This window comes from Magallana gigas, chromosome 8 (assembly GCF_963853765.1).
Source record: "Magallana gigas chromosome 8, xbMagGiga1.1, whole genome shotgun sequence".
In the NCBI taxonomy this organism is placed as follows: domain Eukaryota; kingdom Metazoa; phylum Mollusca; class Bivalvia; order Ostreida; family Ostreidae; genus Magallana; species Magallana gigas.
The window spans coordinates 6,801,950-6,829,089 of NC_088860.1; the positions used below are offsets into that span (position 1 = coordinate 6,801,950).

Sequence of the window (27,140 nt, forward strand, 5' to 3'; positions counted from 1 at the left end):
ATATGAAAGTTATAAAATATCATTCAAATCATAATCTCTCTGAATTGGTAACTGAAAAAATCAAAATACCACTGAACCTTTTACCCTGACACCAAATGCAATCGACTATTCCAAATTGACATACTTAGCTAATGAGGCTCAACAAGGGAAATATAAGGTAAGTTGCTGACCTGATAAATTTAGTCCTTTTCTCAATAAGCTAGGTATTATCTTTACCTTCGCTCAGCTCGTGTATGTTGAAGCATGTGAATCAATCGTATAAATTTATATATGTATAGATATATACATGTATAGGTTTAGTACATAGGGCCGATGGGTGGATTTGAACTGTTATTCATATAAAACTGTATGCTACAAATCATTTGCATTTCATTTATTTATATGGATGCATCACATTGGTTACAAGCACGCGCGTTCTGTTGATACTTGTACAGATGCTTGAACAAACTTTAAAATACAAAGTCATGCCTATGTTCTTCTTGCATGTAATTACCGACCCTGTAAGTGTGCACAATGCATTGGCGGATCCAGGGGGGGGGTTCCGGGGGTCGGAACCCCCCCCCCCCTTTCTCTGGGACATATGAATTTTTGGAAAACTTGTAATTCCTATTTAATTTTTCCCATTTATACTATAAATACTTTAATTATCTCAAATAAATGCTTTTAAAATTGCTCATTTAAAGAATTTCTTATGCGGGTTATGCTATTTTTCTGGAATGCTAGCTACCTTCATACCTGAATCACAAACGAAGGCTGGAAGCCTTTTTTTGTTGTTTTGTTTCCAAGAATCGGAAATTACGTTACAAAAATACAGTGTAAGGGGTTTATATGTAAACCATTATGTAAATGCACAACTTTTCACAACTTCCTTGAATATGATCGCATCTGTACTAGTGCCGGGTGATATTGCGCACCCATTACAGAGGTCACATCAAGTTCCCTGGGACGACTATTGCTTGTACCATTGTATTACACATGAACAATCTATTCAGCAGATAAAGTATCCCCTTTTTTTGTCATATCCTATCATTTAGACCTTTATTTAAGAAGGCAATCGATAGAAATCAAAATCGATAAATAGTTCAGAATTTAAACATCAAAGACATAAAAAATATTACCAAAAAATTCATATTTATAATAGCTTGTCGTAATATGTCTGAATCATTTTTTAGTGTTTCTTTCTATTAAGCATAGACGCACGTTCTCATTGCTGGAGACTTGGGTTTTTTTCTAAGGCTAGAAATTGTGCAAATCTTCCTTACCTAACCCAAAACGCTTTACAGTGCACTCTGATATTAAAAAAGGTATGAAATACATGTAGATATTGACGAGATAACTGTTAATTAAATTTACGCACGGAAAACGTTCAAAAGGACTTGTTTGTTGAAAATTAATGAATTTTGCACGTATTGATTATCTTCAATTGGAACCCCCCCTTTTCCAAATTGCTGGATCCGCCTCTGCAATGACATGATATTCTAACAATCTTATTTTTTGTAGATATTGTTATTTGTATAAGTATATGTCATTGACTATTTTTGTTATCGACACCCCTCCTCCCCCCCCCCCCACCCCCCAAAGGTCCAGAGTTGTTTCGATACATCCCACCTATTGAACAGTAACAATTCATGTAGGCTAAATAAAATGCATTTGTTTGTTTATCTATTACTGTTACATGTATTAATAAAGAAAAAACAGAAGCACGTGTGTGTTAGCATTTTAAATGCACATTTAGCATTTGAACAATTTATAAGATAAGATAGATAATTTTATTTCCAAATTCTGGGACCTTTTGGGCAAACAAAGGTACATGTCAAAAAAAAAAAAAAAAAAAAAAAAATAATTTTTATGCATGAACTGATCGAGAAACAAGACCGAGCGAAAATAATTTTTAGAAAGAAAAGGACAGAAAAAGAATTGGGTCCCGCTATATTGGACGGGCTACCCACCGGCGCCTATTCACGGGCGCGATCCCACTACTGCTCAACACGGGAACTTTTGTCTGCTGTGTTTCCACCCTGGACCGGTACGTCCCTCCTTAGACAACCTGGTGAGCCTAGGTTCCCCTGAGCCCACCATATTGATGCTGAGCTTAGTGCGGACGCCCGATCGACATAGAACACCGATGGACAGGGCCCCCGGCCTCAAACTGTCCACCAACTCAAGCCTCCAGGTAGCTGGATTACAGGAGCACGCCACAACTCCCAGCGATTAATGTGAGGCCTAAATGGCATTATAAACTGACTAATAAACAGTAATCGAAGCACTTAAACAAATGAATTACTATTTCGTTTAGTCACAATACTTGATAAGGCAGATATATGTATATTTCAAGGATTTTTCAAAAAATTAATCGAGAATCTACGTTGTAGATGTTTTATAGCGACATCTAGGGGCGATCTAAATTGTGCAATTCCGGTAACTCTATTTTATTTAGTTACACTGAGAACGATTCCAAGAGTTACATTTCTTAACGACTGCACTAATTTGTAGTAATTTGTAATGAGGCAAATATATAGTCTGTGGTCTGCATAAATCATGTATGTCCCAATGCCCCTTAAAAACGTGATGGTTTACTGTTAATATGAGAAACTCTAAAAACCCATTATTTGGGTGGTTATACATAAGCGTCGGAACCAGGGGGGTCGGCTTAAGCCCCCCCCCCCCATTTATTTTGCAAAGTTAGACCTAACCATTAGGCACATAACATCAAAGTGGGTTCAGCCCCCCCCCCCCACTTTTTCTCGCAGCAACGATAATTTTTCCAAAATTTACCTTGAAAAGATGGAAATAATGAGAAGTTGGAGTCATATAGGTATAGGTATACTACAAGCCCCCCCCCCCCCACCCCCTACCCTCCACGGATTAGTAAATTCATGATTTTGGAGAGAAAAAAATTTTGGTAATTAAGAATTTTTTTGGAACAACAGGTATAACCCCCCCCCCCCCCCCCGGATTAGGATTTTCATGATTTTGGTGGGAATTATGTTTTTTTTTGTTTTTTTTTTAATTTTTGCCTGTCAAGATTTCTGAGGATTAGTCTACCACCCCCCCCCCCCCCACCCCACACTTTCAATTTGTTTCCAACGCCACTGGTATATATAAACTTGTAAGCATCTAAATCCAAATCAACTGCTAAACGTGAATAAAAGTTTAAATAAGGGGCAGATTGATATATGTCCATAAATTCTTAAATTTTAATTCGAAGAAAAAAAACCTTATAATGTTATTCTTTAGATAATTCATTGCTTCATTGGAGGTTCATGCGGTTATGAAGGTTGCAAACACTGAAACTGACAAAAACATAACTGACCTGCAATGATGAACGAGCTATATTTTTTCAGACCCCCCCTTGGCCCGTTACTTTAATATTCGCATGAAACTAAACTAAAACCCACAAAACAAAAACATTTCATAAAGTTTATCGATTGTTTAAAGTGGAGAAAACTAAGCAAATAGTCTTTATTGTCTATATCAGTAAGTTGCAAAGAAGGAACATCCAATTCCTCCATATACGAATAATATATTCCGGGGCTGCAACTATTTGTAATTCTGACTTCGTTCTGTGCAGTGTGGCCAGCCAGGCAGAATCAACCTAAGAAGCATGAAATTGACAATGTACTACAAATTATATCTTTACTTCACTGTAGTTGTCAAGTTATAAAAATGCCAATACCGGGTGCTCATTTGATTCTGGTTATATAGGCACAACATATAGGTAGTCAAATGATGTTGATTTCTTTTCGCCTATGACCGAAAATCTGGTGTTGATACAACGGTATGAAATCAACGTTGAGAAAAAAAATTTTTTTCTAACTTGCGATCTCTCGAACTCTTGATCACTCGAAGATGGTCCTCTGAATTTCGAATTATCGAGAGCTGTAGTTTAATCTGATTTATTTCAAAACAAAATAAACCACCATCTTATTTTACAATACCATGCACTTTGTTTCAAACTATACTTACCTACGCCGTATGGAAGGAATTGCTATTATCATGGTGGATGGGCATATCTACATGTCTTTTTTTCTTCTTTTTTTTTTGGAGGTGCATATGTTGACAGTGTGCTACCTTATTTCCAAATATTTATCTTTTCCAGTGTCTTTATGATAATACTACGAATCAATTTGTAATGTATAGTCCAATACATTACATCAATGACTACTTTAATATTTAATCGTTAAATTGCTGAAGTTTTTTATGAATATAAATGATAAGGATTCATTCTTTGAATATTTTGAGGTGATCAAATATAGTCAGGTGTGATAAAATCTATCATAAAGCCTTTAATTGTTTTTTGAATTTGATCATCCCGACCATATTTGATCACCTATACTAAAAGAATAATTCCTTATTCTTTAAACCATACTGAAGTATACATGCACATGATCACTGTTTATTGTAATAATATGTATCTGTATATATCATATGTACCATTTGGTCACTGCGGTGTATTATATTAAACATGCATTAAAATACGCTGATTAAAATTCATAAAATCTAGAATCAAATATTGTAGTATTCAAGAAGGAAAAATCAAGGATAAAACTAAAAGATCAAAGCTTAGGTACAGAAAACAAAGTTTTTAATGATCCATACCACTACGTGTACTAACGATTCCATTTTTATCCATTGATCACGTACTAGTACTTCTGAATGTAAGGTATCGACTATCAACGCCTTATCAGCAGAAAGGACGGCCTTACAACCAGTATGTCTAAATGTAATGAGATGTTGACATGCGCGTTATCAGAGCTAAGTATATTATAACTGTGTGGTGAATAAGGAGATATTTGGACACCCGACCCACCCAACACCAATAACAGAAACATTCTGTCCCACTGTCCTTTTTGACATCACTTTTTGGTTTTCAGTAAAACTCGTGTGCTCAAACTAGAATCATACACCAGTTAACAGTTTATCATCATAGATTCGAAGTTACATTATGTGAAGACAAAAATACTACATTCCATCTTATCTCGTAACACACTTTAAAAATTATACATATACACGAAAACCATAATTACACATTTATACAAATAAGTTATATAGCTCTTCTAGAATTTCGATTATAATTTTAAATCTTGATAAGAAATGATTTATTCCCATACATGTAAATTACTTCACAAAAACCGAGACTCCAATATTAGCCCGAGGGCTGATACAGGCTGTGATATGGAAAAGGGTATTTATAATTATATTTATTACATACTTAGCAATAAAAATTTTAGAAAGCATCAATTTAAACAAATTGATTTTGAATTTTATTTGAAAATAAAAAAAAATTAATAGTCTGTACATGTATTGATTAAGAATATGAGATCTTATTGTTTTACCAAACATGCATCTACAGAACCTGTATTTCCTCGTGTTTTAAAATTAACTGCCCGGGCCCCAAAACTGCAGTTTTCAATTGCATTCAATTTGATGTGATACTTATCCGTATCAACCATAGGGCTGATAACCTGTATCAGCCCCGGAGACCGATATGAGTTTTGTGATGTCATCTGTATCACAAATGAAATAAACATGTATTTACATATATTACTAAGTATGTGATAATTTGTATACTAAAATCTGATTGGTTAAGACGCAGTTCATAATCCGTTCTATTACCCTCAGCGTTAGCAACGCACTTAGCAACGGGTTACATTGCAAATTGTTACATGCGCGAAAATCATGCGCGTACGGTTCGCCTTAGAATTCACGTTATTCCTATCTAAAAGCAGTGATGTTTTCTTTAAAATTAAGACATTCAGTATAACAAAATAAATAGTGCCTGTTTGGGAGGATAACAGTTGAAATTGACACCCCGAGAAAACCATTGTCAACCTCCGCTTCGCGTCGGTTGACAATGGTTTTCTCGGGGTGTCGCGGAGGTTGACAATGGTTTTCTCGGGGTGTCAATTTCAACTGTTATCCTCCCAAACAGGCACTATTTATATAATAACGTGATGCCATCTAATTGATATCACCTTTCATTCAGCAATGTTACCTTTTGAATAGATGATGTCACTAATTCAGCTATCGATTTGGTGATATGGTAAACTACGTAGAAGCTTTTAATAGACGTTAACTCCAGGAAAGTTTCAACGTAACGCTTTAACTGACCTTTAGCCAAACTCTGCTCATATCACAGCCTCATACATATTACACAATACTGAGAATCGTGAAATAAAAATATTCCAAACATGTGCAATTTTTTTTTGTCAACAACCTAATCCATCAACAATTCTAAACTCTAATTGCGCAATGTCTCTGCAAGTTTCTGTTTCAGATTATCTCTTTGAAAAATTGTCAAATTAAGATAAAACAAAATTCTAAAATTCCATTAAAACCTTTACGAGAGCTACTCGTCAACTGTAAATATATATACTGTATGTACATGTTAATATACGTATGCCGTACATATGTATATAGACATGGAACTGTAACATACGATGTAGCACCATTTTCATTGTACATTACAAAATGAATTGTTTCCACTCTCATAATTTCGTGAGTGATTACATACAGTTAAAAAAACCGACAAAGGTAAGTTGGTAGTGTCTGTTATTGAAGAGTATACAGTGGGATAGGAGACGTCAAGTAAATGATTTTACAACAGTTAAAGGCAAGGATATAGTCTACCTTGGTCCCCGATTTGTCCGAAGTTAAATACTTTGATCTGCCGAGGACTACTGAACGATCCTTGGCTTTAGATAGTGTAATTGGCTATTTGTGAAATGACAATCTGAAAGACAGCTTCTTCAAGAATGATAATGGCGTCAGTCTCACCTAAGTTTTTATAACAAACTTTCACTAATTATACAATAACAAATTCAAAATTACGACAAGAGGGCGTGGTTTCTTGGGGTCTCTTGTGGACAGAAGGCAACGGCATACAAATGGTCCGTTTGCGGATAAATGCCGTTATCTTATCTAACAGCAGTTATTGAAAACTCTCAACCGTGTTCAAACATGCAAATTATCTTTTCACGTCACTGAGAGGAAAGCTATTGGGCGATCCCGCCTTTTGATATATGGTGCTTCAATTTTACAAACACGGGACGCGACACACTGTGCAAGTGGCTTTACAGTGGATAAGGAAGGTGACATCAAACCATCATGGCGGTGCAGGGTCATTGTTTGGGAAGACATTAAGAATATATTGAATGTGTGGTGTATTGATCATAAACAATGTGGAGTGCTACCAAAGTTCGAGCCCGAATCACAGAAACTGACCCCGTTTTCAAAGCCAGGTACATAGGATGTGCGGAGACATTTGTTGCTAGTGGCCAGGGATGTACAACTGGACCCGTGCAGAAACTCTGGGACAATGCCGGGAGTGAGAGAGAACTGAAAAAGGTAACCATTACAATTAATACCAATGGTATAACAATGAAGGAATCAGAGAAGAAAAAGGATCAAGGCAAGTTTTATCCTATCGAGAATATTTCATTTTGTAATGCCGATGTGGCTGTGAATGAGAGGATATTTTGCTGGATTTGCAAGGCGGCCGATTCTCCTTCTCTGCAAGTGTACGCCGTGATCTGTAGTACCAAGGAGGAGGCCAAATCTATGTCCCTCGTCATGTCCAGGGCCTTCCAGATAGCATACAAAGAATGGAAGACGATGAAGAACCGAGAGGAAAGGGAAAGCAAAAAAGTCAAGACAAAGAACCAAACTCAGAAAGGACAACCAATTTCTCTCAAAGATTCGGCGTCGCAGGCGGATTCGGATTCCGTGCATAGCAGCGAGTCCGGATCAGCGCCGGATTCACAGAAGTTGTGTAGGCGTGATTCTGGATGTCAAACAGAGACAGACGACTTGTCCAATGGACTAAACAGTTCTCTAAAGATCAAAGACTCAAGTCTGGACACAGTATCAGAGAACAAAATCAGTAATAAAAACCCTGTAAAAACGGAAGTTGGAACGGTTCCTGAAGGGACTGATGTGCAATCGGCGAAACCGGAAGTGTTATATTAACATCATGATATTACTAACAACAGTAATTCTAGTCTAAATCTGTGATATTTTAATATTTCATGCACTGGATCCAGTTTTTATTGAATTGTTATTTCGGTCCATAAAAAGACTGATAATATTAAGACGTAGAGAGTTTATGCACCGAGATCGGCTTTGAATATATAGATATTATGATTTATCTTAAGAACTTTTAATGATTGCACTTTGTACATGTGTACATGTATGCCAAATGTAGAATTAAGACGCGTCTGGTGATTGGTTTGTACAATAATTTGAAACCATTACTTAACAATAGCATAAAGCGATAAAAAATGTTGATGTATTACTGTGTTTGCCCTCTCCGTACATCAAAAAAAACAAGGAGCAAATTTATGGGCTGTGTGAGTTTGTGTAAACCTCTTCAAAAATTTATGACTAAAACTATCGCTCTTCTCCTTCCTGTTTGTAGTTCAAATAAAAACGTTAAAATTGCTTCCCCATAAATTCTCCTCGTCTGAAAGGCAATTTTCAGTAATTGACCACACTTTAGAGTTGTCATAGGGAACCTGACTTTTTTTTTTTACTAAATGATAGGCATACTTAGTATCTTTCTACATAGTGTTCAAAGAAAACTGTTAAAAGGAACCTGGTAAAGTCCATATTCTCTCAAGATAAAAATCAAACAATGGCATGTTATGTTTCATAAATATTCATAAATCTATATGTGTCACTGTTTGAAGAAAGACATTGCTTTATATGGTTGATGGGATTACGGCGAACCTTGGAATGTATCTCAGGGCCCATGTATAAATATGTAACAAAAGGACAAAATGTTTAATTGATAGGTTATCTGAAACAGTTAACCAGAAAAATAACTGAGTAAACACAGCGCGTTTTGTAAGTTTACATGAGTATCATTAAATGGACGTCTTGTCGATTGCGGCCATAGAAACAGCAAGCCCTCGTAAATCCTTCCCACACGTTCGGCCTTTGAAGCAATTATACGACCTGGATAAAATGAATACGAAATGATTAGAATATCAATCACCGCAAGGTTGTTTGTTGAATGTAGTCAATATCCCTGTTTTCTGTTAACTCTTATGATACACATGTAAATGTATATTGATAATCTTGGTAGACATAAAGAAGTGTTCCGATTGTTCCAATAACGAAGTGTTCCGATTGTTCCAATAACGAAGTGTTCCGAGTGTCCCAATAACGAAGTGTTCCGATTGTCCCAATAACGAAGTGTTCCGATTGTCCCAATAACGAAGTGTTCCGATTGTCTAACTTACAAAGTGTTCCGATTGTCTAAGAAACGAAGTGATATAATTGTCTAAATAACGAAGTGTTCCGATTGTCTAAATAACGAAGTGTTCCAATTGTCCCAATAACGAAGTGTTCCGATTGTCCCAATAACGAAGTGTTCCGATAGTCCCAATAACGAAGTGTTCTGATTGTCCCAATAACGAAATGTTCCGATTGTCCCTCTAACGAAGTTCCGATTGTCCCAATAACGCAGTATTTCGATTTTCCCAATTACGAAGTGTTCCGATTGTCCCAATTACAAAGTGTTCCTATTGTCCCAATAACGAAGTGATCCGATCGTCCCAATAACGAAGTGTTCCGATTGTTCTAATAACGAAGTGTTCCGATTGTCTAATTACAAAGTGTTCCGATTGTCCAATAACGATGTGTTCCGATTGTACCAACAGCGAAGTGTTCTGATTGTCCCAATAACGATGTGTTCTGATTGTCCAAATAATGAAGTGATTTAGCTTCAAACTGCAAAATTCTATAAATTCAAAACTACAAAAATATTCATAAATACTCAACCACAATTTTCATTAATATTTAATCAACTTGTTTTTCATTATTTTAATCTTGCATATATTCTTAATTATGCAAAACTACGACAACCAGAGAAAAATTCGCCAGTGTTTCATGAAGTTGCATATTAAGATAAAAACCGTAAAGGGAACGTCTCTCTCATATGATTTATTCTTTGAGTCCATGATAAAGTTTTCGAGTGACAGAAGTTACTAGTTTTCAAAACTATTTTTACCTGTAAAATTTCTACAAATCAATAGTACGTATAGGAAGTCGAAGGGGGGCATCACCTATTGCTAGAGCATTGCTTAACGTGAGACGAATATATTTAGTAAAAATAGGTTATCTTTGAATCTATAATGTTTTTCCTCCTTCACAATTGTATAAAAAATGCAGAAAAGTAAACCCAGGCACAGTAACAAGTATTGGCTGATGTTAATAATGAATAAATTATTGTAAACATAATTATATACTGTATTAGAACGTTTTTTGTGTGCAAACGGAGACGTGTTTTTGGTTAACATTTAAGAGGGCTAGGTGGACGTTGTCATTTTAAGACTATATGTATCTCCTTGAGAGTAAAAACTCTGTACATAAAGATACAGGAAGCTATTCTAACTTAAGATAAATTAGATTTTATTCTTCACCAAACATTTATGTTATAGCTAAAAAAAAAAACACGCATAAATATCTAAAGTAAATCTGATGAGTAATTTGATGACCACCTAACCTGAAGGGATATTTTCATATTATTCAGGGACAACTAAGTCACTATGTATAAACAATGCTCAGCATATCTTCTTGAAAAAGAGAGAGAAAGAAAGAATGAGAGAGAGAGAGGGCGAGAGAGAGAGTGAGAGAGGGAGAGAGAGAGAGAGTGGGTGGGTGGGTTTGGATTGTAAAGTAATGTTAACATTTTCCATGAACTGCATGGTTTCAGGTGTTACGTAAAACGTACCAAAGATAAGCTGATTGTGTAAGTTATAATGTAGATGTATCGTCATAAATTTGAAATCGTTTAACCATTTTGTTCCTTCCCTGATAAAACCTGATTCAAATCTTGTGCATTTCAAAGCATCCAAAACAAAATAATCTGCAGCACCAACACCACCCTCCCGTATACGCAGCGCGTCCCACTTTTAAGGATATAGTGTACTTTAGTGAAAACCTCCTTTAGAACCAACCGACGTTGCTAAAACAACACTGCAAATTCTACACCAAAAGCGCAGAATGTGTAAACTGGAATAAAACTGTCGGTAAAAAATAGGTGATTGGTACTTTATCGTGTATCCTTTTTTTTATTTTATTTTATCCCATGTTGCTCTTGGTTCGTCCGTCCGTCTATCCATTAGTCTGTTCGTCCGTCCGTCGGTCTATTGCATACTCTAGTATCTTGCATAAATGCCTGATAAGGTACTCTAATTCTAAGCGAGAAAGCTTGTCAAGGTAGTAGTATCAAGGTCAAGGTAGTAGTAAATCAATAACAAATTCTTTGAAAAATTTAGGAACGTGCGTCTGACCTTAAAGGGACTTGGACATGATTTGACTTAAAATTTTCAAATTCTTTTTTTCCATTTTCAATGTTAATAATGGTAAATATGGAAGTTCATAATGCTATGTCAAATTTGAAAGTCAAATATCAAGTTATAAGCAAGATACAGAGTTCACAGAGTTTTTGTTTTGTAAATAAAGCTCGAATATTGTCATTTTTACATATGTGTTGTATTGGTGTAAGTTTTAATCAACTGAATCTTTCTTTTGTTGGTAATTGTATTTATGAAGAAATTGAAATTAGTTTAAATTGATTTTTACATGTCATTTTGTCTAAGAAATGGCAATTCTCTACATAACATTTTTTGTAAACAACTATAAGACCCGAGCTTTGTTTACATAATAATCAATTTGTACCTCTGTATCTCTATTGTAACTTGACTTTAACATTCAATATTTTCTTAAATCATTTAAAAATGCACCAGTAAACCATTTTATACATAAAAATTGAAAATAAAATTCTTGATCTCAAATCGTGTCCAAGTCCCTTTAAGTTAGCATATTTCACTGTGTAAATATAGTTTTTGTGAAGGTTTTGAACAAATGTAATGACAGCTCTTCATAAAATATACATACTGGTATCATTTATCTATTACAATTAAAATCATGGCATAGAAAAACATTAAGCTAGAGTGATATATAAGTACTACGTAGGTTTATTAGGATCAGAATGAATTTTGAATGGTTATAGCATACAATGATTTGCCATTGCCATAAATAATTAATATAAACAGAATACAAAATCGCATTTTATTTTGAAATGAGCAATTTACTGCTTTGCAGACAATTTACGTCAATAATCATATTTCAGTAAAAACATTTAATAAAAATTCCCGTAAATCACTTACTATTATGTTTGTTAAGTACTGGTATTTCATCTAAAAATGTTAAATGTTAATACTTTTATGTTGGATTAATTGCTTAATTAACTTATCTTCTTTAGATACTGCGTCATTCAAATGCTACTCGTATATATATACTGCTACTATGTATACATAGATATATCTGTCTTCCATTCCTTTGAATTTCCTCGGCACGAAACATGACATTTGTGTTTTTTTATACAAATTGACCTCGGTTTCGGTATACCATATAGCACAAACTTCAGGCCCTGTGATTTCAAACGATAAATAACTCGGTGTTTTGTTTGGTTTCTCTATCAGTGCAATACATGTCCTATATGTAGAAAGCATTTCGAGCAACCTAGTGCTCAACTTTATTACTAATACATACAGTATTAAATTCACTGTATTACTAACGCAAACTTCTTTTTGCAATGTCCAGAATGAGAGCACGTGGTCAGCATTCTATCATTTCTGTATCTGTGACTGTCTTGAGATTGATATTACTTTATTTTAGCAGGGTAGTTTACGATCATCAAATAGAAAATTCCATGATCGTTGCGATTTTCTATGACAAGATCATGCGTTCTGTGTAAACATGTACAGAGCGACTAAGAGAGGTGACGACGGCCGTCCAAAGTGTGCGTGGAATATATAGAAATGCAACATGATCAGCACTTTTTGAGCTTAATATAGTATGTGATTCAGGAAGGACTTCTTTGAGGTACTGCGTAATTTCTATTTTTTTTATTACCCACACCTGTGAATTATCAAAATGGCAACCAAAAATAACTGGGGACGACATACTTTTTTCATGTGCGTCTTATTTTTGATGGCGGCTGCGGCTATTGCAATGTCGGCCATCGTTTTACATCGCATGCTCAATGATGACGATAGCGATGATTCTCCAACGTCAGCGGGGACTGGCAGACCGGTGTCAGGGGCAGAGGTAGGGAACCCACCAACGACGCCCACAAGATCCACTCCTCTTCCAGACTCACGGCAGGGGGCGGTGGTTGACTGCCTACCAAGGAACCTTAGAGAACCCAGGCAGGACGTCACTAGGGGGGAATGCGAGAGAAGACAGTGAGTATACAAGTACCTTGTAGTCTACTGAGGGGCGCCTGTTGAGAGTCTGCTGTACCGACATTTAACTGTCTTCACGGATCTAATCTGAAATATTTATGTTAACCAAGTAAACACATCCTATTTCACACACCTGTTCACGCTTTAAAGTTGGCCAAGAAAAACACATCTTTGTTGTGTATAGTAAAATGAGGTTTCGTGTGACATTACAAGGACACTTAAATCTGCTCTGTTGCAACGTAGAAGAAATTATTTATGCAGTTTTTGCATAATATTTCGGGGATTAATACAAGTAAACAAACTCTGCGATATAATTAAATAACAGATGAACATTCTGTATTCGAAGAAAACTGTGCATAGAAAAGTACAAAAAATATAAATGACAACCAGTGCTGAAATGTTCTGTTGACTTAGAGATAAGCTTGCAGTTGTACTAGACTAATAATCTACATACCAACGCTGAGATCTGCTGTCACTGGGGACACTAGTCGATGCCTCCACGTTTAAATTAGCGCTATCTTTTATAACCAGTGCTGTTCTAATTAAATAAAACAAAAATCAGCCCCTCACCCTCTTCTTTAAAAACCCACACCCAAAACAAACAACCCCTTCTCCCTACCCACCCACTGGGTGCCATTTGGTTAAGCCTACATCCCATTGCAAACTTGTATTGAACATGAACACGAAAAAAAGTTATCATGGTTATGTCATTGTGGTATTCTCTACGTGAGATATTGACATTTTTTAAATGAAAAATCAAAATGCCAGTCTGCTTCCAAAACACGAAAACCGATTATTAGTCATCAGCAACTGTCTTAAAGCTCTTTGATTGTCATTTGTTTTCAAATAAATTTTTTTTGTCTTGGGGGGGGGGGGGGGTGCCCGCAACATAAAAATATAAGGTATCATAGCGGTCTTTAAAGGGTTAAATCATATTTCAAGGAAAGAAGTTTCAAATATCCTTTCAATAAAATGATGTTTTGAGCTAACCAACTTTGAGGGGATGTTCTATTTTGGCGGTTGGCTTTAAGAAATAAAGACTCATTCTTTGAGTATCATGGGGTGATAAAAAATGGTCGGAAGTCATCAAATCTTATAAAGCCAAATACGGTCCTGGGTGATAAAATCCAATAAAGCCCGGAGGGCTTTATGATAGATTTTACGACGCCCATCGTATTTGAACACCTCATTATACTACTGTTCAAAGAATGATTCCCTATTATTTATATTTGCCAAATTTTCAGCAGTTGTGCGATTAAATTTTATAAAATAGTCACTGATGATCTGTATTGGCCTATACATTTCAGAATCGATTCGTAGTTTTATCTCACACAAAGACACTGGAAAATGTAAATACTAGTATATAACGTTAAATTGCAAGACAGCTTTATCACGATTCTAAATTATTTTTTTCTCAGTATTAAGCATCTACTTTTAAAGGTTACACTGCTGAACTTTTAAAGGTGCCAAAAAAAAGGCTTAAACAAGAATTTGATAAAAAAAGAACTATGAGCACTAGATCTCGTTGTTTGAGTTGGGGTTGACCAATTGATAATTCAGTACCTTTTAAAGTGTTTAAGCATTAAGAATGGAAAAATGAATTTAGGAAAGTCGTGACCGTACTTTATCGTAAATTGCCTATGCAATAACACAATATATAACTATGCACTCTGACTTTTTATGTAATTTTTTAGATGTATATGGAGAATAGCAGCAAACAGCCGTGCTCCCAAATGTGTTTTTCCGGATACAGTGGGTTACAAATTTCAAACAGGAAACACCAACCATCTAAAAATATCCAGGACCGGCCCCGAGGAAGTGTACGGAATGAGGGTACACCCGGAAGTTGACGTCACGGTGGAAGACTACGGGGACAACGCACTAAGAATCTATGTATGTTCGTTCATATAACCATATATGTAGATACAAAATGTCGCAAGCATCCATTTATATTTTTACATTTTTGCATTTAAAAATCTTTTTCTTCATAAGTTCCGTCCCAGTAATACTCAACCTTTTGAAATCCCAGAGGAGGCTCTGAAAATCAACCGACCAGCTCCAGCAACAGATAAGCAATACAGGGTGGAGGTGGTTAAGACTCCCACATTTGGCATCAAAGTCACCAGAAACAGCACAGGGTCCGTAGTGTAAGTATATTATCATGAGTTCGCGGGCTCATCAGTAGGAATAAGCCGTTCTGTGCGGCGATTCTTAAACAGGAAAATGAAACTAAAACTTTGGACGATAGCATTAAACAACGTGTAATTTAAGAAATACTAGCTGTTGACTTTTGAAACTTGCTTTGGAATCGGCGAGTTCTCAATGCCGTAAACATGGACATTAATTACGTTAATTCCCGAATAACAATTCATACGCAAGGGATTTATTTTGTCATTGTAATCATGTCTCCACGCAAAACAATTTAAATCAGTAACGAGTGAATTTCTTTTTTGCGCAAATACTTACTTTATAATCATCCCCAACGATTCAATGATTTACACTTCTGACCTGGTTGTTGTTTTGTGTTGGAAGATTTGACAGCAGTTTACCGGGACTGACGTTCTCTGACCAGTTCCTGCAGATCAGCACCCGCCTCCCCACAGACAATGTGTATGGGTTTGGAGAGCACAACCACAGGCGCTACCGACATGACATGAACTGGAAGACGTGGACGATCTTCACTCGGGACATGGCTCCAGTGGATGTAAATTGTGGTTGCTTTCGTTGATATTTGTTGTCACTGGTGATCACTTTGCGTTGTTGTGTTGTTTCGTTCTATAATATTACGCTATTATATTTCATAATCTAAATTCAGGAATGGAACTTGTACGGAGCACATCCAGTTTATATGAACCTAGAGAAAAAGGGAAAAGCGAACATGGTTTTTCTGAAGAATAGCAATGCAATGGGTAAGCCTACCTAAAGGTATAAAATTTATGAATACAACATTTCACCACAAGTGGGTTAATGTCTCCTCTTTGCCTTATAGAGGTGACCCTGCAGCCGTCCCCATACCCCGCCATTACCTACAGAACAATAGGAGGGGTTCTAGATTTCTACGTGTTCCTGGGGGAGAACCCAAACCACGCCCTCCAGCAGTACATACACGTAATCAGCACTAAGATATCCCATACCTTTGCTTGTTAAGACTAAAATACGGTATTCTTCTATATATGGATAATGAGATCAATCAGCAACCTTAGTATTGCTTCATTTAAATGGATTTGTCTTGTATATTCAGGCTATAGGGCACCCTGCTATGCCACCATACTGGACTCTAGGATTCCATCTTTTACGATGGGGATATGAAACATTGGATCGAATGAAAATAATCCATGAAAGGAATGTAAATGCAGGAATACCATTTGTAAGCAAAACCTCAGTTTTTACAAAAAAAATATTAGTTCACATTAAAACCAACTATGATATGAAGTAATGATGAGACGGTTCATTAAATATGAGCGTTAGAAAGCTATTTGCAGATAATCTTACAGTTAATGGTTCTTGAATTTAGGATGCCCAATGGGGAGATATTGACTACATGTACAAGAAGTTTGATTACACCGTGGACAAAAGTACCTTTAAGGAATTACCCGAGTTTGTCGACCAGGTTCATAAAGAAGGAAAGAAGTTTGTGGTCATTGTGGTAAGAATGCTTTTTAGAGAGAGAGAGAGAGAGAGAGAGAGAGAGAGAGAGAGAGAGAGAGAGAGAGAGAGAGAGAGAGAGAGAGAGTTATATTTGATATCCAGACTGATGTTAGTTCAACTTCAGGATTGCGGCATTGGTTCAAGAGGAGACCTTTACTCAGAGGCGAAAAACAACAGTGCGGGGTACAGGATGTATGAGGATGGGCTTGAAATGGACGTTTTTGTGAAAAATTCCAGCGGACAAGTGCTAGTAGGAAAGGTAGAAGACTATACTTGTAATCATATTTGCTTATAACCAGTCCTTGTATTTACCATGTACACTGTTATATACGTGTGACGTATGCTAGTATACATTGGAACTAGCTCTAAGACTATCGTGCTCAAACTGTAATTCAATATAATACAAATCATTTGCATTTAATGGTGTGTTTTAACCTTATCTAACACTTAGAATTATGTGAGATTTAGCTGTGAATAATTCTTTTCTGCATGCTATATTTTTAGCTCACCTGAACCGAAGGTTCAAGTGAGCTTTTCTGATCACCTGTTGTCCGTCGTCCGTCCGTCCGTCCGTCTGTCTGTCCGTCCGTCTGTAAACTTTTCACATTTTCAACTTCTTCTCAAAAACCACTGGGCCAAATTTAACCAAATTTGGTACAAAGCATTCTTATGGAAAGGGGATTATAAATTGTTAAAATAAAGGGCACAGCCCTTTTCAAAAGGGAGATAATTGCGAAACAGTGAGTATAGGGTGCATGTCTTTAAAAATCTTCTTCTCAAGAACCACTGCACCAGAAATGCCAATATTTACACAAAAGCTTGTATATATAGCGAAGATTCTAAATTGTAAAAATCGTGACCCTCGGACCAAAACTGGGGCCCCAGGCGGGGTTCAAAGTTTAACATAGAAATACATAGGAAAATGTTAAAAAAAAATCTTCTTCTCAAGAACCACTGCACCAGAAATGCCAATATTTACACAAAAGCTTGTATATATAGTGAAGATTCTAAATTGTAAAAATCGTGACCCTCGGACCAAAACTGGGGCCCCAGGCGGGGATCAAAGTTTAACATATATAGAAATACATAGGAAAATGTTTAAAAAATCTTCTTCTCAAGAACCACTGCACCAGAAATGCCAATATTTACACAAAAGCTTGTATACATAGTGAAGATTCTAAATTGTAAAATTCGTGACCCTCGGACCAAAACTGGGGCCCCAGGCGGGGTTCAAAGTTAAACATAGAAATACATAGGAAAATGTTTAAAAAATCTTCTTCTCAAGAACCACTGCACCAGGAATGCCAATATTTACACAAAAGCTTGTATACAAAGTGAAGATTCTAAATTGTAAAAATCGTGACCCTCGGACCAAAACTGGGGCCCCAGGCGGGGTTCAAAGTTTAACATAGAAATACATAGGAAAATGTTTAAAAAATCTTCTTCTCAAGAACCACTGCACCAGAAATGCCAATATTTACAGAAAAGCTTGTATATATAGCGAAGATTCTAAATTGTAAAAATCGTGACCCTCGGACCAAAACTGGGGCCCCAGGCGGGGTTCAAAGTTTAACATAGAAATACATAGGAAAATGTTTAAAAAATCTTCTTCTCAAGAACCACTGCACCAGAAATGCCAATATTTACAGAAAAGCTTGTATATATAGCGAAGATTCTAAATTGTAAAAATCGTGACCCTCGGACCAAAACTGGGGCCCCAGGCGGGGTTCAAAGTTTAACATAGAAATACATAGGAAAATGTTTAAAAAATCTTCTTCTCAAGAACCACTGCACCAGAAATGCCAATACATACACAAAAAGCTTGTATATATAGTGAAGATTCTAAATTGTAAAAATCGTGACCCTCGGACCAAAACTGGGGCCCCAGGCGGGGTTCAAAGTTTAACATAGAAATACATAGGAAAATGTTTAAAAAATCTTCTTCTCAAGAACCACTGCACCAGAAATGCCAATATTTACACAAAAGCTTGTATACATAGTGAAGATTCTAAATTGTAAAAATCGTGACCCTCGGACCAAAACTGGGGCCCCAGGCGGGGTTCAAAGTTTAACATAGAAATACATAGGAAAATGTTTAAAAAATCTTCTTCTCAAGAACCACTGCACCAGAAATGCCAATATTTACAGAAAAGCTTGTATATATAGTGAAGATTCTAAATTGTAAAAATCGTGACCCTCGGACCAAAACTGGGGCCCCAGGCGGGGTTCAAAGTTTAACATAGAAATACATAGGAAAATGTTTAAAAAATCTTCTTCTCAAGAACCACTGCACCAGAAATGCCAATACATACACAAAAGCTTGTATATATAGTGAAGATTCTAAATTGTAAAAATCGTGACCCTCGGACCAAAACTGGGCCCCCAGGCGGGGTTCAAAGTTTAACATAGAAATACATAGGAAAATGTTTAAAAAATCTTCTCAAGAACCACTGCACCAGAAATGCCAATATTTACACAAAAGCTTGTATGTATAATGAAGATTCTAAATTGTAAAAATCGTGACCCTCGGACCAAAAGTTTAACATAGAACTACATATGAAAAATGTTTAAAAATTTTCTTCTCAAGAACCACTTCACCAAAAATGCCAATACATACACAAAAGGTTGTATATATAGTGAAGATTGTAAAAATCGTGACCCCCGAACAAAAGTGGGGCCCCAGGAGGGGTTTAGATTTTAACATATATAGGAAAATGTTTTAAAATCTTCTCAAGAACCATCGTGCAACTGTTTGGGATATTACTATGCATACATGTACATCCTTAAATAATGTAGATTCAAAAAATTGTAACTCCCGGACAATTGATGGGCACCAAGAGGGGTTCAAAATTTAAACATTTTAAAAAACAAAGGAAAAGTTTAAAAATTTTCTTCTCAAGAACTACAATGTTTTAGTTAGTGGAATATCTATGCATGCATCCTTCGCTTATGTAGATTCCTAATTCGTAAAATCGTGACCCCCGGACCAATAATGGGGCCCCAAGATGGGGTCAAAGTTTATTATAGAAATATAAAGGTAACAGGTTAAAAAATCTTCTTCTCGAGAACTACAATGCTTCAATTTGTGAGATTACTATCATGCATACAACCTTGGATAATAAAGGTTCGACAGTTTTAAAATAGTGACCCCTGGACTAATACTAGGGACCCAAGATGGGTTTAAAGTTAAATGTAGAAGTACCGGTATATATGGAAAATGTTTAAAAATCTTCTTTTCGAGAACTACAATGCATCAATTTGTCAGATAACTACGTAAGCACCCTCAAATAGTGTAGATTCGAAATTATAAAAGCCGTGACCTCAATCTAATACTGGGGCCCCAAGAGGTGTTCAAAGTTTAGCATAGAAATATAGAGGGAAAATGTTGAAAAATCTTTTTCTAGGGAACTATAATGCTTCAGCTTGTGAGATAACTATGCAAGCATCCTTAAATAATGTAGATTCCAAATAGTTAAAACTTTAGCACTGGACTAATACTGTGGCCCCAAAAAGGGTTCAAAGTTTAACATAGAAAGATATATTGAAAATGTTTTTAAAAAGTTCTTCTCGAGAACTATAATGCTACAGTTTGTGAGATTACTATGCAAGGATCCTCAAATTGTGTAAACTCTAATGTAGTGGAACCAAGAGTTATCTTTCTTAATGTTCTGTACAGTCTGAGAGTTATTCCTCTTGAAGTGGAACTCTTCTACGTTCAGTTTTTCAGGTTGTGTACGTGCGGTCCCACCGCAGTGCTACACATTTTCATTCCTATGTTACTATTTATGTTGTTCAAGCCAACCATAAACCTCGGACCATTACTGGGTCCCCAGAAAGGGGTTCAATGTTTAAAATAGAAAAAGCATATGCTACGAAATGTAATGTTACAAGGAACTGCTGTTCAGGTGAGCAATGTGGCCCATGGGCCTCTTGTTTATTGTTGGTCCAGTAAATACTAAAAGATTATACAGACCATGCCCTGCTGTACGTATTTTCAGTACATGTATTAGTACAATCTTATGATTCTGCCTAGGTGTGGCCAGAGGAGTCAGTTTTCCCAGACTTTACAAATATCGAGAACGCGACCAAATTCTGGAAAAAATGGATCCAGTATTTCAACGACACAGAGAGGGTTCACATTGACGGGCTGTGGATCGTAAGTACATCACCAAAATCCTTGATACACTTGAACGATGCACTTACTGTCTTACTTAGTAATAAAATCACTTGTATAGATTATAGAACGAACGAGAATGTAGAATAAAATTGCACATACCACAAAAGAAATTCGCGTTAAACCTAAGATGCGATAAGTCTTCTATGAATTCATTGCTACAACGTTTGACATTCAATCGAATATTTTAATGTTTAATGTTATATTTTTGCATAAATTTAAATTTTATATTTAAAAAGGACATGAATGAACCCGCCAACTTTGTCCAGGGGTCTGTGACCGGTTGCCCTGACAACCATTGGAACCACCCACCGTTTATTCCACGTTAGCTCTTGTATTTTGACTGCTCATTTCTTGTGGGTTTTTTTTGGTCTCTTTACTTCATAATAATTTCCCTTTTCTTTCCGTTGGTCAGAAATATTTGAAGGGGACAGGGACAATGGGAGCCTGTATTACAAGACGTTGTGTATGGACGGTGTACAACATTGGGGCAGTCATTATGACGTACACAGCCTGTATGGACATAGCGAGAGCATCGTCACTTACAAGTATGACGTCACTTTGGTCTGATCCATGGATTCCGCTCTATAAAGCAACTTTTTATGCCAAGACTGTTTCATCTTTATTAAGTAACAACTCACAGAACGTCTCATTTTGAAACAATAACGATACTCGAACGAAAGTAATTATTTTAGTTGATTATCAATCAAATGAAAAAATTAACGTTAGGATAAGGAATTGGTAAAAATACCTTGATAGATGACCCAGTCCACCAAAAGCCGATTGATCCAAGTTGTTAACATTTTAATGTTTATCATGAGTGTATTTATCAAAAGGAAAGGAACCGTAATCTATACATCTACTTCAGCATTACTGGTTCTTAAAGCAGTTTTGCAAAGAGTAGAACTTTATAAGAAAACTTACCATTTGGCAGTGTGTATTGATCATAATTGTAAACATGGTCTCTTCGTGAACTATTTTAATCTCCAGTTCTATATTTTTCCCCAGTGCTCTGGTTGAACTGAATCCCAACAAGCGGCCATTTGTGATGACGCGGTCATCTTTTGCCGGAACTTCCAAGTACGCATTTAAATGGCTAGGGGACAATGGAAGCCAATGGAGACAGCTACACTGGTCCATAGTTGGTAAAACACAGGATTTATTTTTCCAATAAAACATTTTTTTTCATGTAATACTTTTATTTTTTTGTTCCGGTCTGTTGCTATAAAAGATTCATTTAGCTGTTTACCTTACTTTACAATAATTATTTCAATAAATAAATAATACGTATACTTTTTCCGCGCAAAGTTGTACTTTGTTTTTCAATTTTTAAATCACCGTCAAACAGCGTTATTTCTACAAGCTTATAAATTATGAACTAAGTAGCGGCCCAGAACATATATATATTGTATATAAATAAAGTTTTTCTGTCAAAATGTTGTCCAAACATTTTATTTTTATTAAATAATGCGGACTAAGACGGGAACGAATCTACTTCACATGTTTATATAAATCAATTTCAAACGAGTTAGTTTTAGAATTGACAGAGGTAAACAAAACTTGTATGACTTAAGATACACCAAAACTTTGCAAGTGATGACCTACTCTTCATTTACATGTTTTATTTTGTTTATTTCAGGTATGCTAGAATTTCAGCTATTTGGATTTCCTTTGGTAAGTACTATTCGACAATATACAGTAAGTGTCTACTGTTTTATTAGTACTTCTCGATACGTATAAAATGTATTTTTAAATTTACTGATTTTTCAGATCGGGGCAGACATATGCGGGTTTTGGGCGCAGGCGCAGTACGAGATGTGTCTGAGATGGTACCAGCTAGGAACCTTTTACCCTTTTGCTAGGAGCCACAATATATATAAAAACGATGGCGTGGAATATGCCAGGGTATATATTGTATTGTAGATTTTAAAAAAAATCATGGAAATAGAATTTTAAAAAATCAACTTCGCTTGCATGCTTTCAAAAATAGTTTAAAATTTTGTACAATAGAAACTAACAACTTGAAAAGTGTATTTCAAATTGCTTTATAAAAATTGTATTCCTTTATTATTTTGAATGCAACTTACAATTGTCAACAAAAGCGCTAATCATTAATAATTTTGATAACTAATGAATACATTTACTCAAGGACCAAGACCCCACCGCCTGGAACTCGACTTTTACCGACATCGTACGTCGCTACATCCGAATCCGGTACAAATTCCTGCCTTATATGTACTCTCAGTTCAAAGAGGCCCACATCGAGGCTACAATGGTACTCAGGTCTTTGATGTTTGAGTAAGTATATTTATGTACTAAGGTTATAAATGTCAGATGGTCCAAAGATGTTTCTCAGATTTGGTTAAGTTTACATATATTTACAATTTCTTTATCATTTTTTGTTGAAACACATTCAAACTTCGAATTTATCAACAATCTGCAATATTTGACCAACAAATACACTGTATGTACACTGCATATACATTGTACGTACACTGTATGTACATTGTATGTAAACTGTATGTATATTGTATGTACACTGTATGTACACTGTATGTATATTGTATGTACATTGTATTTATATTGTTGGTACACTGTATGTGCATTGTAAGTACAATCTATGTATATTGTATGTACACTGTATGTACACTCTATGTATATTGTATGTACATTGTATTTATATTGTATGTACACTGTATGTATATTGTATTTACATTGTATGTAAATTGTATGTACATTGTATATATATTGTATGTACACTGTATGTATATTGTATGTACATTGTATTTATATTGTATGTACACTGTATGTGCATTGTAAGTACACTCTATGTATATTGTATGTACACTGTATGTATATTGTATGTACATTGTATTTATATTGTATGTACACTGTATGTACATTGTATGTACATTGTATGTACACTGTATGTACACTGTATGTACATTGTAAGTACAATCTATGTACACTGTATGTACAGTAGTCAGTCTTACATTGTACCGTTTTGACTAGATTCCCAGAGGATGAGAATACTTGGTCCATAGACAGACAGTTTATGTTTGGTCCCTCACTGCTCATCTCTCCAGCACTGGACGAGGTCAGGACTAGTTTAGTTACTAGTATATTTATTGCGTCATATTTGAACAAGTATTTGTTGTAGATCATTTCATCAATTTGTATTTCAACCAACATACCGATTTCAAAGTCCATTATCATTTCAACGATCTTTGATTACAAAATTTACATTCATATAATTGACGGAAGGACGTTTTAAGCATCGGCTATGATGAAAAGTCTTTGATTATTGATCCAACCCTAACCCTGCAAGTAAATAGGATGCACCGTTACAAAAGTCTAATTTACATGTTTGTCTAGTTTTACAAAAATATATATTGGTTAGTTAAAAATTCTTTGTTCCAACCCTAACCATGCAAATTTATAAGAAGCACAATTACAAACATCTATTTAAAATGTAAGTCGAATTTTACCAAAAAATATAATACTTTGTTAAAAATTCTTTGAATGCTTTGGATAACTTAAAATAATATGCCACCTTGAACTATTTTTGTAAGGGCCAGACTGAAGTCACGGCATACTTTCCAAAAGGCAGATGGTTTGACTATTATGAGGTTGGTAACTTTCATTTCTTTGGATAATTGGTTAAATTTCACGTTTACTCTGAGATGTTTTGGCACAAAAATCTTATTTAGAACATTGACATAGTGATTACGCGCTCGTAATTATAATTAAACTTACTGAAAAAAAACAAAAAAAACAAAAAAACAAAATACAATTAAATTGAACTAATTTCTTGTAAAAAATACATTTCATAACACAACCAAAATTAGAATATAATGTACTCATGCACTGTGTACTAAATGCACGTGACGTTAGGGCGAAGAGACAAGGTCATCAGACGGAAGATTTGTCACAATCCCCACCCCTCTGTCTTTCCTTCCATTTCACGCAAGGGGCGGATCCATCATACCATATCAAAATGTAGCCAACTCTACGCAATACAGGTAAACATGATTCTTGGATAAAATACTTGATTTTTGAAGCTTGAGAAAATATATATTTGGGCAATAGATTTCTATTTTGACAAAGTGAAAATTTTCTGTAATTCGAACTATAGAAAGCAGCTACGAATGTAATCCTAAGGAATGATTATAATTTAAAAAAAAGAGAGAGATAGAAAAAATCGCGAGTTTATGATATTTTGTTTGACTACAGCCGCCTGAACCCCATGGGTCTGTGGTGTGCCTTGGATGAAACTTACAGCGCCTCGGGCTCCCTATATGTGGATGACGGGGAAAGCCTAGGTATACTTAGGCCTATAAAAAATTAGTGTGTTTAGGGTATCGCTGATGAAAAAATTAGGTTAGGTAGGTAGGGATTTTTTTTATTTTATCGTATTTTTTTCTGCATGAATCCTAAGAATGTTTGTTTGTGTCATATTTAAAAACGGATTTTTTAATAGAAATAATACAAAATTCACAATCGGATAAAAACAGACATCTAAAAATGGTAGGATGGGGGCATTTTTGTAGGTTAGGTCGGGTTACCCTAAACACGCAACTTTTTTTTAAGCCTTACGTGGTTACAACATGTCATTGTTATAGTTCAAACCTTGGTCAAACTTTAATTTCTTCAATTTATCTCCAAATTACTTCTGTAAACCGCAGTGATTTTTACAACAAAGTCGAGAGAGGTTTTCTATACTGAAATCGCTGTAAATATTGTGTTGGTATTTTTTTCCTTTCCAGATTCTTATACAACTGGAAAATATCTTGAACTCAAGTTTGAACTAAAAGAGGTACCATATGTAATTAAAAACGCATATTTGATATCTAAGTGAGATATATTGATAAACAGTGTCATGAAAGATACAGTTTTCTTGTATGTGTGATAGGGAGAGCACCTGACGATATCCGTGGTCCATCAAGGATATACCCCTCCCGGGAATCTCTCATTCACCGTCATAGAGTTTAGCGGACTCCCTGGTGTACCAACGTCTCTCTCCATTGACGGCCGGCCGATAGAAGCCAGGCATATACAGCTTAAACACAAAGTATGCACACAGAGAGAGAGAGAGAGAGAGAGAGAGAGAGAGAGAGAGAGAGAGAGAGAGATGTGCGCTTTTTTGTATTAAAATTATTCTTGTATGAACATTTGCTTTGAAAACTACTACTTTCTTTTTTGTTTCAGATTGTACAACTTGTTGACATAAACTTGGATATAACGAAAAATCACACAGTGAATTGGATGGTATACAAATGAAGAAACAACTTTAAAAGTTAAATAAACGATTTTCTGATATATTGCTAGAGCTATTCATTAATATATCCCAATTTACATGAAAAAAACCACGCAAAGCATAAACACATATTTACAGAATTTCAAACAATTTATCTGTTGCCAAGATTACTTTGAAAATATAGATCTGATTTGTGAATGGGGGTACATACTCGTATTGTATTGCAAAGAACTGGTTATATGAGAGCTTTTTGTTTATTTGTACAAAATATTTTATTAGAAATTGTGATCAAACCATTTGTAATTAGGGAAAACAATTGTATGAAATAAAAATTATCTCTTTTTATAAATGAAAATACTTATGAATTATGACATAATCTCACGTCAAAGACCACAATTTGTTTTAATATCCAATCTGCATTTTACCAAGAAAAAAAAAATTAAGCGCACACCATTGTATACATGTATCAGTTTATTTGAATTATTCATCTACTGCCGCTGGTATTGTTTGAAAGCTTTACATGTACATGAAAATTTTTATATGGAGTGAAATAAACTGTTGTTCAGTATATCCTCGTTTTGATTCACTATTCCCAAAAATATGGAAAGAGGTAATCCTAATCGGTAACTAAAATGGAAATATGTTATCAATATAACCAGAAAAACTTAAGGTATCTCTCTCATCACATTTTGATTTTATTGCGCACATGAACATTATATATGTAAAAGGAATATGGTTCATTTATTTACTCAGCACAGAAAAATTATTACAACATCATTCATTGAATTCAATGTTTAAGGGAACA

General features: G+C 35.4%; 2 protein-coding genes across 2 annotated transcripts; both read left to right on the forward strand.

Moving 5' to 3' along the window:
- Window positions 1–6,880: 6,880 nt before the first annotated feature.
- On the forward strand, window positions 6,881–8,616 carry LOC105333477 (protein FAM43A). The gene has a single exon (XM_011436474.4). The coding sequence runs from the start codon at window positions 7,180–7,182 to the stop codon at window positions 7,966–7,968; it is 789 nt and encodes a 262-aa protein (XP_011434776.3). The 5' UTR covers window positions 6,881–7,179; the 3' UTR covers window positions 7,969–8,616.
- A 4,034-nt stretch (window positions 8,617–12,650) lies between these two features.
- Window positions 12,651–26,903, forward strand: LOC136270919 (sucrase-isomaltase, intestinal-like). The gene is made up of 23 exons (XM_066069875.1): window positions 12,651–13,256; window positions 14,951–15,149; window positions 15,249–15,403; window positions 15,789–15,960; window positions 16,072–16,165; window positions 16,246–16,364; window positions 16,498–16,623; window positions 16,771–16,902; window positions 17,029–17,163; window positions 20,938–21,060; window positions 21,318–21,402; window positions 21,494–21,626; window positions 22,087–22,223; window positions 22,718–22,752; window positions 22,849–22,983; window positions 23,228–23,376; window positions 24,091–24,175; window positions 24,651–24,707; window positions 24,973–25,100; window positions 25,312–25,400; window positions 25,845–25,894; window positions 25,991–26,149; window positions 26,287–26,903. The coding sequence occupies exons 1-23, from the start codon at window positions 12,946–12,948 to the stop codon at window positions 26,356–26,358; spliced, it is 2,880 nt and encodes a 959-aa protein (XP_065925947.1). The 5' UTR covers window positions 12,651–12,945; the 3' UTR covers window positions 26,359–26,903.
- The last annotated feature ends 237 nt before the right edge of the window (window positions 26,904–27,140 follow it).